The sequence below is a fragment of the Trichosurus vulpecula genome, chromosome 2 (assembly GCF_011100635.1).
Source record: "Trichosurus vulpecula isolate mTriVul1 chromosome 2, mTriVul1.pri, whole genome shotgun sequence".
Classification (NCBI taxonomy): Eukaryota; Metazoa; Chordata; class Mammalia; order Diprotodontia; family Phalangeridae; genus Trichosurus; species Trichosurus vulpecula.
In genome coordinates this window covers 346509840-346522693 of record NC_050574.1, presented here as the reverse complement: position 1 = coordinate 346522693, position 12854 = coordinate 346509840, and the positions used below count along the sequence as shown (strand labels likewise).

The window sequence follows — 12854 nt, the reverse complement described above, 5'->3', positions numbered from 1 at the left end:
GAAGCAAGGATTGGGCCACTGGAGGAAATAAAGAAGGAAAACCATATCTCTTACATAACAGGATCTGCTATATTTTGTTCAATATCACCCTGTTTTCAGTCCTTCAGATTGAAAGATGGAGAATAGGTACTAAATATGGCTCTCTGTTTTTTCCCCATTTCTCTCTTTCTCATTTCAGGTATTGTTAACTCTAGACGATGACCTGGATGTTGTCCGGAGAGACCAGATCCCAGTCTTCTGAGTGAGGGCTGTGTGATGTGAGAGGAAGTGGTCACTCTTGGTGCTTCCCCATAGATCATGCAATGACTGCATCAGAGCAGCCATTGCCAGAGATTCCTTGATCATCTGTCAAGAGGACAAACCTGTCTGCATCCAAATAGTGAGCATGTGAAAAGAGGAGGGGGAATTGGAAAGATCGTGCCCCGTGGAAAGGGACATAGTGAATCACGACCAACTCCGAAAGCCAACGACACACCTTGAGTTCTTCTTCCATTTGCCATTCTGCAAGTGAGATGTGAACAAGAAGTATAGATATCATTTACACGGCATTGTTTCACAAACCCCCCTCCCAGAATTGCTCAGCAGTAGCAAATTGATGGTGCCTGCTTTTCTTTAATCTCAGTGCCCAGTAAGAGTAAAAACTGACTTCACGTGAGAGATTTTGGCTTCAGTCACTCGTTTCTGTAAGCTTTTCTGCTCCTGGACAAGCCAAAGTTTCAGTTTGCATCTTCTGGGCCTTGGTGGTGATGGTCACCCTTTCAGTGTGCAGTATATAAACTAGGTGGCACTTGTCAAAGTTTCCCTTCAGCCAGGGGTGGTATCACGAGATCCAACAGAGTGCACTCTTGGGAAGGAAAGCTGTATATTCTTGCATAGGCTCCTGAGTCCATTAAGAATAGGACTTTTGCGGGATGTTCCTAACGACAGAGACCCTGTTCCCATGACAGTCAACTGGTTCAGAATACTCGTGTTCTTAACTGTCCTTCTGCCTCTCAAGCACGCATGTCTGCATCTCACTTCTCTTCTGTTAACTCCATACTTCGGCTTAACCTTCCTGGGAAGGCCCTGCTCCTTAAACCTCCTGCCAGTTCCTGGTGTGACAAAAACCCTCTCAAAGCATGTGGCGGGGCGGGAAAATCTCAACTACCAGCATAATAATACCCAGCAAGTGAAGTCAACCCAGCATTCCAGTTGGCAAAATCATCAGCAACTTCAGGATTAAATACGATCTGCCTCACCCTCAGGGGCCCAATCTTAGAAGACTCTAAACTTTGGTGCAAATGCCCCAAAGTAACAGTGCTTACTTTGTTCTTCTACCCAAATAGCTAAATGGTGCACCTAAAACATCAATGAGAGGGAAGCAGGCAAACAACCAGGAGCCAGGAGACTTGGCAATGCACTCAATTGAGCTCCAACGCTAACAGAAGGCCTACCCTCTAGTTAGTCCCTTCTTCAATAGGCTCAGACCTTCCTACTTTGAGCTGTTTTTAAACATCCTTTCCTAGCTGCAGAGAGCTCTGTGGATTTTAATGATCTCTTTTGGTAATACCTGATAGTCTTTTTCTTCCCCAAAAAAGGTGTGGAAAAGCTTTGGAATCTTACGTCCACTATCTTATTGTATGGCAGGCTTGCCTCTGTGAGGCTGAGAGCCTCCATTTTGACCTTGTTCCCTTCTTTAATGGAGTTTGATGTGAGAGGAAAACTGAATTTTGGATGAAATTTAAGTCGCCTATATTTTTTTTGACCAAGCCCCTCAAAGAGATGAATTTTACATTTTTTTAAAAATTGCTTTTTAGCATTATCCTTACTCTAAAATATTTGCATAGCATTTAAAAAATACATTTTGGAAGTTTTACTTGGCAAGCCTTTTCTTGCTTTCAAAACATGTGCACATGCACAGAGATGCTTGAAGTGAAATATTTTGTGAAAAATTTCTGAACAGCCAAAATGCATTTAATAGCATTCTGTTTTTCTTCATTCTTAAAAAGACTCATTTTTATAGCTGCAGCCACATGGAGGCTATTAATTACATATTCATCTTAAACCATAAAACCAAGTCCAAAGCCTGTTTAACTGCACCTGGCATTCCTTAGACTATAATCCATGAATTCTTTTTATTTTATTTTTTTTTGTTTATAAGCCCCACTAAGGAAAAATAAACCAAAACATCCATCCAACCAGCACCATGGCCTAATCTGAACAAGCTGTAAAGTCCATTTCCAATTCTGTATCTTCCTTGGAAAATAAGTCAATAGAACCAGAGGGTGGGAGGTGGCCAGGAGAGGTCAGGATGGTTATTTTAACATTGTATTGTTTATCATTACTCCGATGTCTATTTTGTGCTGTAAAATCCCTGATTATTGTGAATTTTGTTCTATGCAGCAGGATTGTAAGCCCAGATCAACCCTGCCGTGATAAAAATCAATACTGAGACCCAAGTGATTGTTGCTCAAGCTTTATACAATTGTATCCAGAAAGATGCTGAAGTGTAAACTTCTTGGGAGTACCCCAAGGGTAAGGGGTAGCACCCAGTTTACTTAAGGCAGTCCTTGGTCTGCAGTGACTAAATTAAAAATTATGCATTTGTGGCTGGGAAGCTGAAGTCTAAGATAATCCCTGTCCTATTTCTTTAAAGGAGGAGGGATGAGTAAATCCAAAAATGATGAATTCAGGAGATGGGAAAGCCAAAGGAAATTTAGATCCCTGTGAGGAGCTGTCAGCAGGACCAAGATAAGTAAGAGGAGCAGTTAAGCTGGATAGGGTATTAACCTCCAAGAGGGGCAAAATTGCATCTGCACATCAAAATGGCCTACTTAGGCCCTTGACAAACTGCTGCAAATGGGACCCCACCTGTTTGCTGGGGATTGCTAAGAGATTAGCTCCAGTTTTATTTTAGCCATAAGAGAGACTTGGTGAAAAGGCTTTGCTCATTTGGGGAAGGGACTTTCCAAGGTTTGTGAAAATAAACAGAGAGGTCATTCGGGGCAAGGACTATTCTGCTTTCTATAATGCTATGACACATACTATGATATAACACCTATGTGTTATCTGTGGCCATGGGGCCACAGAAGGACATAGATGTCTAGAAAGGATAGGCATTAGTTAGGTACTTATTATTCAAATATCTGTACATAGGGAGCTGGTATTATTCTCTTCAGGGAGGGAAATTGAATCTTAGAGTGGTAACATTTCTTCACACAAGATTCACAGGGAGTGGCAGAGGTTTCGTAACTTAGGTCCCCTGACCCTCACTCAGATGTCATGCCCATCATCAAGGAAGGTTATGCCTGGCAGCTGGAATAGCTCTCCCCTGGGGTAGCCTATTAGTTCCACATGCTGCATAGCTTGGACAGGGCCTGTCTGATCCGTAATGACGTGGCCACTGTTAGCCGCTGTAAAGACCTGACCCTGGCCTTCCCAACCCCAGCCAGAACTCAGAGAAATACAGCTTGGAAGTCAGAGTTGTCTAAGCAAAAAAACTGCCTGGGGAGTATCACACTTCACTGTCCCTTTCTCTTTGGATGTCTCAAGGAGAAAGCCCAACCTAAGCAGCTCTTCTAACTGTACCATAAGGAATGCTTCTGGCATGGTAACATTGTGGAATCTTCTGGAGGAAGGCTTTCAGTGATAGGATCTTAGAATTATAACTGGAGGGCATAGGGAAGGCCAGCTGGCCCAACCTCTTCCTTCTCTCATTTTACAGTTAAGGAAACTGGAGCCTGTAGAAGTGAAATGATTTGCCCAAGATCACATCGAGTAAGTGGCAGATTCAAGATTGGAACCCAATCCCCCCTCCAAAAAAAAATTAAAATGGGGCAGCTAGGTGGCACAGTGAGTAGAGCACTGGCCTTGGAGTCAGGAGGACCTGAGTTCAAATCCAGCCTCAGACACTTGACAAACTTACTAGCTGTGTGACCTTGGGCAAGTCACTTAATCCCAATTGCCCTGCCTTCCCCCCTCCAAAAAAAAAAATTAAGATTGGAACCCAAGTCCTCTATCTACTAAGCCAGCACACATTGCCCCTTGCTTCCTCTGGAATGCCTGGATGTTCAGGCTGTGTGAGGATAGGGAGAAAGCCCTCAGGTAAATGGTGATGAAACAGGCTGCAGCCAGAGGAGACATAACACATAGCCTTGGCCCTAATGCCCCTGGTAAATTGAACAACGAGAGTGCTAAGAAAAAATGGCTATTCCCCTCTGCCTAGAGCAACTTATAAACCTGCGGCTGCAGAATAAATCTCCATCGTGGGACTGCCTGGGACACGGTTTGTTGGTTTAATCCCATTTAGGAGATAATTTGCTTGCAGCTCAACTTATGGTCCCACCAGAGTAAAGGGTAGGTGTTTGGAAAGCCTCAAGATTTAAGGGCAAGTTGGGGAAGAGTCACAGTTCCAATGCATCGTTCACCATTAAACCCCTATCCCATGACCACTGAGTAAAGAAAGACTCTTTGAAGTTAAGTATTTTAACAATTGTGAATTTATTATATTATACAATGCTTCTCTTGTCCTCCCCCCAGGAGTGAGGCATTGCTGTTCTCATTTATATGTAAAGAAATTGGGACTTGAACACTCTTTTACATCTAACAAATCCTGATTTCGGTATTCCAGGTCCTTAAGAAAACAACTCCCGATTACATGTATGTGGCTATTTTCTCTCTTCATCAAGAGTTCAGATGCCTTCATGACTTAATAGATGGCTTAAATGAGTTGTTCTAACAAAAACAGCTCCCCCCCCCAAAAAAATAAATACACACATACATACATACATGAATAAATAAAATCACATGACGGCTAACTTCAGGCAACGAGCTTCTCTGAATTTATTTAAGCCAGTCTTCACACAGATGTTGTCAGGCCATACTGAAAATCCCATAGAACCAACAAGGAGCTTTTGCTCCCTGCCCCAACCTTCAAAAACCCAGGTTACCTCCACACCACAATAAGGCATTAAAATAGGACTAAGGATTAATATAGCTACACCATCATCATCATCATCATCATCATCATCATCGCCATCGTCATCATCACTAATATTTACCTAGCGCTTTAAGGTTTGCAAAGCCCTTCACATGTGTTATCCCAATTGTTCCTCACAAGAACCCTGTGAAGCAGGTGTAGTTATTATGCCCGTTGAAGAGATGAGAAAACAGAGGCTGAGAAAATGACTGGCCCAGCTAAGAAGGATTTGAGACAGGATTTGAACTCAAATATTCCTAACTCCAAGTCTAGCACTCCATGGCAACCAACTGCCACATTATCCCAGAGAGGTGGGAATCTGCCCTCTTCTTAAAGATACCTTAGGTGAGAGATCATGAACTTTCTCTGAAACTCATGCTAGCTGTTTATAAGCCTTTGGCAGAACATTACTTCTTTTTTAATTTATTTTTATTTTTAGTTTACAACACTCAGTTCCACAAGTTTTTGAGTTCCAAACTTTCTCCCCACCAAGACGGCATGTAATCTGATATAGGGTCTACATATACCTTCACATTAAATTAATTTACGCAACAGGCAAGTTGTAAAGAAGAATTATAACCAATGGAATGAACCATGAGAAAAAAGAAACAAAACCGAAAAAGAAGGGAAAAAAATGAGAGCAAAGAGTTTGCCTCAATCTGCATTCAGATTCCATAATTCATGCTCTGGATGTGGATAATTTTTCCATCATGAGTCTTTTGGAGCTGTCTTAGAACCTTGTATTGCTGAGAAGAGCCAAGTCTATCAGTTAGTCATCACAGATACCATGTGTCTGTAATCATGTATAATGTTCTCCTGGTTCTGCTCCCCTCACTCAGCATCAGATCACATAGGTCTTTCCAGCTTATAATAAAGTCCATCTGTTCCCCATTTCTTATAGCACAATAGTATTCCATTACATTCATATACCACAACTTGTTTAGCCATTCCCCAATTGATGGGCATACCCTTGATTTCCAATTCTTTGCCACCACAAGAAAGAGCTGCTATAAATATTTTTGTACATACGGGTACATTTCCCACTTATGTGATCTCTTTGGGATACAGCCCTAGAAGTAGTATTGCTAGGTCAAAGGGTATGCACATTTTTATATCCCTTTGGGCATAGTTCCAAATTGCTCTCCAGAATAGCTGGATCAACTCCACCAACAATGTAACAGTGTTCCAATTTTCCCATATCCTCTCCAGCACTTATCATTTTCCTGTTTTGTCATATTAGCCAATCTGACAGGAGAGATCTAGTACATAAGAGTTGTTTTGATTTGTATTTCTCTAATCAATAGTAATTTAGAGCATTTTTTCATATAGCTATAGATATCTTTAATTTCTTCCTCTGAAAACTGCCTGTTAATATCTTTTGACTATTTATCAATTGCAGACAGAACATTAGTTCTTCTTGTAGAACTTACCCTTACTTCCTCTCTTCTTGCCTTCATTAAAGATGGATGATAGCTAATCTCTATCCTTTAAGCAGAAAAGTCTTTTAAAATTTTCAGCCTCTACAAGTGCACACCAAAATTCCAATATCAACAAGATGAGACTCCAGTGCAGCACACTCTGTTCTAACACCAGCTTGATTACTAACCTATATGTCTCTGACTACTTAATAGTGGCAGTCAGGAAATTCATTTCACTTGGAATAGAGTTTCTGTTTCTAGTGGTTCCATAAGAAGCCACAACCTCTGTGTAACCCCCTAGGCCTTGGTTTCCTTATCTGTAAAGGCAAGGAATTAGATTAAAGACCAAGGTCCTTTCCAGCTTTGTAATTCACAGAAAGGATAGGTATGATTCCATGGCCCACTATTCTATACGGGAAGTCAGGAACAATGAGGAGCTCTTAGAAATGAAATTCTAAAGAGACAGAGAGAAACCATTCAATGAGAAAGGGAAAAAAGAGAATTGTCCAGAGTAGTGGCCTCCGAAGTACAGTGGTGGCCTGACCCCAAAAGATATGTGATCAACTAATGGGAGGACATAAAGACAGGTAGCGTCCTGTTCTAGCCATCACTGCAATAGTATTGCCATGGGGACCTGTCTTCAACATAACCAATAACATAACCCATCATGGGAGGGCAGAGCCAAGATGGCGGCTGGTAAGCAGGGAATAGTCTGAGCTCCGTATGGAGACCCTCCAAAAACTTATAAAAAATGGCTCTGAACCAATTCTAGAACGGCAGAACCCACAAAACAGCAGAGGGAAGCAGGGCCCCAGCCCAGGACAGCCTGGGTGGTCTCTGGGTGAGGTCTATCCCACACGGAGCTCGGAGCTCGGAGCTGGGAGCTGCGAACGGAGTGGAGCAGAGCCCAGCCTGAGCGGCATGGACCATCCAGACCAGAAGCTGGGCGGAGGGGGCCCTAGCGCCCTGAATATGTGAGCTGCGGCAGTTATGAGTCTTCTCAACCCACAAACACCAAAGACTGCTGAGAAGGTTAGTGGGAAAAGCTGCGGGAGTGGAAGGAGTTCGCAGTTCGGCTTCCAGCCCCAGGGGCAGCGGAGGTGGGGCAGCTACAGCTGTTGTTACTTCCGGCTCCAGGCCCACCTGGTGGGAGGAATTAAGTGGCTGATCAGAGCAGGGGTGCACAGCCTGCCGAAGATCTAAGCCCAGTTCGGGTTGGGGGTCCTTGGGGAAGGAGCAGTGCTGGTGTGGCAGAGATGGCACCTCCCCCCCAAACGTGGAACATAGAACTCGTTAGTCTACAAGCAGTCATACCCCACTGAAAAACTCAAGGGTCAAGTTAGTTGGCTGGGAATATGGCCAGGCAGCAAAAACGCACCCAGATTCAGTCTCAGACTTTGCATTCTTTCTTTGCTGACAAAGAAGACCAAAACATACAGACAGAAGAAATTACTAAAGTCAAAGAGCCTACAACAGAAACCTCCAAGAAAAACAGGAACAGGTCTCAGGCCATGGAAGAGCTCAAAAAGGAGTTGGAAAAGCAAGTTACAGAAGTAGAGGAAAAATTGGGAAGAGAAATGAGAAGGATGCGAGAAAACCATGAAAAACAAGTCAATGACTTGCTAAAGGAGACCCAAAAAAATACTGAAAAATACAATGAAGAAAACAACACCTTAAAAAACAGACTAACTCAAATGGCAAAAGAACTCCAAAAAGCCAATGAGGAGAAGAATGCCTTGAAAGGCAGAATTAGCCAAATGGAAAAGGAGGTCCAAAAGACCAGTGAAGAAAATACTACTTTAAAAATTAGATTGGAGCAAGTGGAAGCTAGTGACTTTATGAGAAATCAGGATATTATAAAACAGAACCAAAGGAATGAAAAAGTGGAAGACAATGTGAAATATCTCATTGGAAAAAACACTGACCTGGAAAATAGATCCAGGAGAGATAATTTAAAAATTATTGGACTACCTGAAAGCCATGATCAAAAAAAGAGCCTAGATACCATCTTTCAAGATATTATCAAGGAGAACTGCCCTGATATTCTAGAACCACAGGGCAAAATAGAAATTGAAAGAATCCATCGATCACCTCCTCAAATAGATCCCAAAAAGAAATCTCCTAGGAATATTGTCACCAAATTCCAGAGCTCCCAGATCAAGGAGAAAATACTGCAAGCAGCCAGAAAGAAACAATTTGAGTATTGTGGAAACCCAATCAGAATAACCCAAGATCTGGCAGCTTCTACATTAAGAGATCGAAGGGCTTGGAATGCTATATTCCGGAGGTCAATGGAGCTAGGATTAAAACCTAGAATCACCTACCCAGCAAAACTGAGTATCATGTTCCAAGGCAAAATATGGATTTTCAATAAAATAGAGGACTTTCAAGCTTTCTCAGTGAAAAGACCAGAACTGAATAGAAAATTTGACTTTCAAACACAAGAATCAAGAGAAGCATGAAAAGGTAATCAAGAAACAGAAATTGCAAGGGACTTACTAAAGTTGAACTGTTTTGTTTACATTCCTACATGGAAAGATGATGTGTATGATTCATGAGACCTCAGTATTACGGTAGTTGAAGGGAATATGCATGTATATATGTTTATGTATATATATAAGTGAATGTGTATGTATGTATGTATCTATGTGTATATGTATGCATGTGTATGTATGTATATATATGTGTGTGTGTGTGTGTGTTTTTATGTATATATATACATATATATATGTAAAAGAGAGAGAGCAGACACAGGGTGAGTTGAAGATGAAGGGAAGATATCTAAAAGAAATAAAATGAAATTAAGGGACTAGAGAGCAACATACTGAGAGAGGGAGATAGGGAGAGATAGAATGGGGTGGATTATCTTGCATAAAGGTGGCAAGAGGAAGCAGTTCTGTGGGAGGAGGGGAGAGGGCAGGTGAGGGGGGAATGAGTGAACCTTGCTGTCATCAGATTTGGCCTGAGGAGGGAATACCATACATACACAGTTGGGTATCTTACCCCACAGGAAAGAAGAGGGAGGAAGATAAAAAAAAATAAAAGGGGGGGATGATGGAGGGGAGGGCAGATGGGGGTGGAGGTAATCAAAACAAACACTTTGGAAAGGGGACAGGGTCAAGGGAGAAAATTCAATAAAGCGGGATGGGTTGGGAAGGAGCAAAATGTAGTTAGCCTTTCACAACATGAGTATTGTGGAAGGGTTATACATAATGATACATGCGTGGCCTAGGTTGAAGTGCTCGACTTCTTAGGGAGGGTGGGTGGGAAGGGAAGAAGGGAGAGAATTTGGAACTCAAAGTTTTAAAAACAGATGTTCAAAAACAAAAAAAAAAGTTTTTGCATGCAACTAAAAAATAAGATACACAGGCAATGGGGCATAGAAATTTATCTTGCCCTACAAAAAAGGAAGGGAAAAGGGGATGAGAGGGGAGGGGGGTGATAGAGGGGAGGGCTGATTGGGGAACAGGGCAACCAGAATATATGCCATCTTGGAGTGGGGGGGAGGGTAGAAATGGGGAGAAAATTTGTAATTCAAACTGTTGTGAAAATCAATGCTGAAAACCAAATATGTTAAATAAATAAATTTAAATTAAAAAAAACAAAAAAAAATAAAATAGGGCTGTCCAAAAAAAAAAAAAAAACATAACCCATCATACTCCAACATTCCTTCAATCTCCCATGTCCTCTCTGTGCTGAGCAAGCTATTTTCTAAGCTAGGGATTGACCTCTCAAGGCAGCTACAGCAGCTGAGCAGGTGCCAGTGAGAAAATCCTGCCCCTAAATCATCTCATGACTGTAGCAGACATGCCACAGCTTTCAAAAGATAGGGTTTGCACTTGGGGGCAATGACCAGTAGGATAAGGTCCTATATTCCCCTCTTCATTTTGGGTGGAACAGAAATCACAAGATGAATAGATGTGAATGGATTGTGATCTGGGGCACAGATATAATTCCTCCCTGTATTAGCAAGGCAATAATCACAATATAGACGATAATTGTAAATATGCCTATGTAGTTGTGTATCGCAAAATATAAGACTCTCAATATAGAACATAGAAGAAGTAAACCATTTATGTAGACACCAAAGAACCAGATCCCAAAACCAGTAAGTCTGACCCTTCCAAGCAGCAAGCAAATTCCAGAACCAGCAAGTCCATTTTATAACAGCGAAGAACCTAAATCACAACATCACAGCAGGGAGCCAAGCCATCCCATAACCTTCCTGCCTCTGCTGGGGCCTTGCCACCAACAAGCACTCAGAGCACAGCTAGCACACACCTGCTCTCCCCCTCAGCTGTAACCACTCTGAGCATTTCCTGCTCCACCCTTCCCTGTTCCTCTCATTCAGCAAGCTCCTCCCACCATGTGTGACTTAGACTTCCTGTGACATAAGCAGGTCACATAGGCCTATTAATGGATGGGAAAGATCTTCAAATTTCAATGATCATTACACTCCCAAAACCCACTCATCTTCCAAACTTCCTTGTTACTGACTAGTCCCTATTCACAACCTCAGTGTCATTTTCAACTTCTCACTTTCTTTCACCCCACATATCTACTCAGTTGCCAAATCTTGTTAGTTCTACCCCCACATTGGATCAGAGATCACAGAATTGGACATCTCACATCTGTACCCTTCCCTCCACTCACATGGCAATGACTCCAGTTCAGACCCATATCAGCTCTTGCCTGGACCATTGCAGTAGCCTCCTAAATGGTCCCTTTGCCTCAAATCTCTTTCCTACTCCAATCTATACTCACACAGCTATTAAAGTGATTTTCTTAAAGTGCAAGACTAACCAAGTCACTGCCCTATTCAAAATATTCAACTGTCTCCCTATTGACTCTAGGATCAAATATTATTTCATCTTTATCTTGTCTTTTTAAAATTTCTATTTTGTGCAAGTTTTTACAATATAAAATCATTACTAGTAAAGTTATACATATATAATCTATAAATAAGTAGATACATATTGGGGGACGTGTACTCAAAATTTTTTACTATTAGGTGCATGTGATCAACAAAGTTTGGAGACAGACCATTGGTTTAGAGAGAACAATAGGGACAAAATAGGGAATTTATCGATCAACATGGACTTTTTTTATTACTAAATAGCATTTACCTTTTCCAATTACATGTAAAGACAATTTTAACATTCATTTTTTAAAAACTTTGAGCTCCAAATTTTTCTTCCCCTTCCTTCCCTCCCCCCCTTCCTATAATGGCAAGCAATTTAATATAGGTATATATGTGCAATGATGTAATAAAACATATTTCCATATTAGTCATAGTTGTGAAAAAAGAAACAACAAAAGGAAAAAACATATAAAAAATAAAGTGAAAACAATATGATTTGATTTGCATTCAGAGTCCATCAGTTCTTTGTCTGGATGTGGATATCATTTTCTATCATGAGTCCTTTGTAATTGTCTTAGATCATTGTATTGCTGAGAAGAGCCAAGTCATTCATATTTGATCATTGCACAATGTTGCTGTTACTTTGTACAATGTTTTCCTGGTTCTGCTTATTTCACTTTGTATCAGTTCATGTAAGTCTTTCCAGGTTTTCCTGAAATCCACCTGCTCATCATTTCTTACAGCATTCCATTACATTCATGTGCCACAACTTATAACTTGGACTTCTAAGAAATGTGCAGAAAATGAAAGCAAGGGCAGGTAACGGGATAAATACAAAAGTGTGGCACAATCCTGTAAGAATAGGCCAAGACTGTCAAAGCTCAAAAGGAGTCAAAGCTAGTGAGAGAAGCAAAGAGTGACCAGTCACCTGTCAGGCATCTTGGAGAAGGGATATGTTTTTGAGCAGGGACTGGATGACTGTGATTCTCAGAACAAATACACAGTGGGGTAGGGTGGGGAGGGGAGGTGAAGTTAAGGTACTTACAAGGAGGAGGGCAGAAATGTGCCTAACAGGGGCAGGTTGTTTTAATTACCTTCCAACTCTAAACCTTATGATCCTAATTCCCAAGGGTTCGGAATTGCTGCCCTGCTGATAGACTTCCTTCGTGTTTCATCAGAGAGGTTAAAATTAACCTTTCATCTCCTCCACTATGAGAATTCTAATAATGGCAACTGTATTTCCACAATGCCTTGCACATATCATCATTTGATTCTCACAACAACTCTGTGAGGTGGTGAGACATCATTTTCCCCATCTGCTAGGACAAACTGAGGCTTATGCAGGTTAAGGCCACACAGCTGGTAAATGGCGAAGGGGAGACCAGAAGCTAGATCCTCTCACACTAAGTACAGTGCTGCCTTCCAGATGATTGGCACATCACATTTCAGCCTCTGGAAGGATGAATCTTGGGTACCCCATCGCCTACTCCATCCATATAATCATGATTGAGAAAGTAACTTGGGCTTAAATAGTGGAGGGTCTTCAAGTAAGGGGAAGAGTCATCAAAGGGATACTTTTTTCCCCCTCTGTCAGGTCTTTTTTTCTTTTCTTTCTCTC

At 41.5% G+C, this 12854-nt stretch overlaps 1 protein-coding gene across 1 annotated transcript in view; it reads left to right on the top strand.

Moving 5' to 3' along the window:
• Positions 1–2438, top strand: part of SIDT1 (SID1 transmembrane family member 1) — a 172469-nt gene extending 170031 nt beyond the window's left edge. The window contains exon 26 of the mRNA XM_036745918.1: positions 179–2438. Coding sequence (XP_036601813.1) covers positions 179–241 — 63 coding nt within the window. The 3' untranslated portion in view covers positions 242–2438. The remainder of the gene's footprint in view (positions 1–178) is intronic.
• The last annotated feature ends 10416 nt before the right edge of the window (positions 2439–12854 follow it).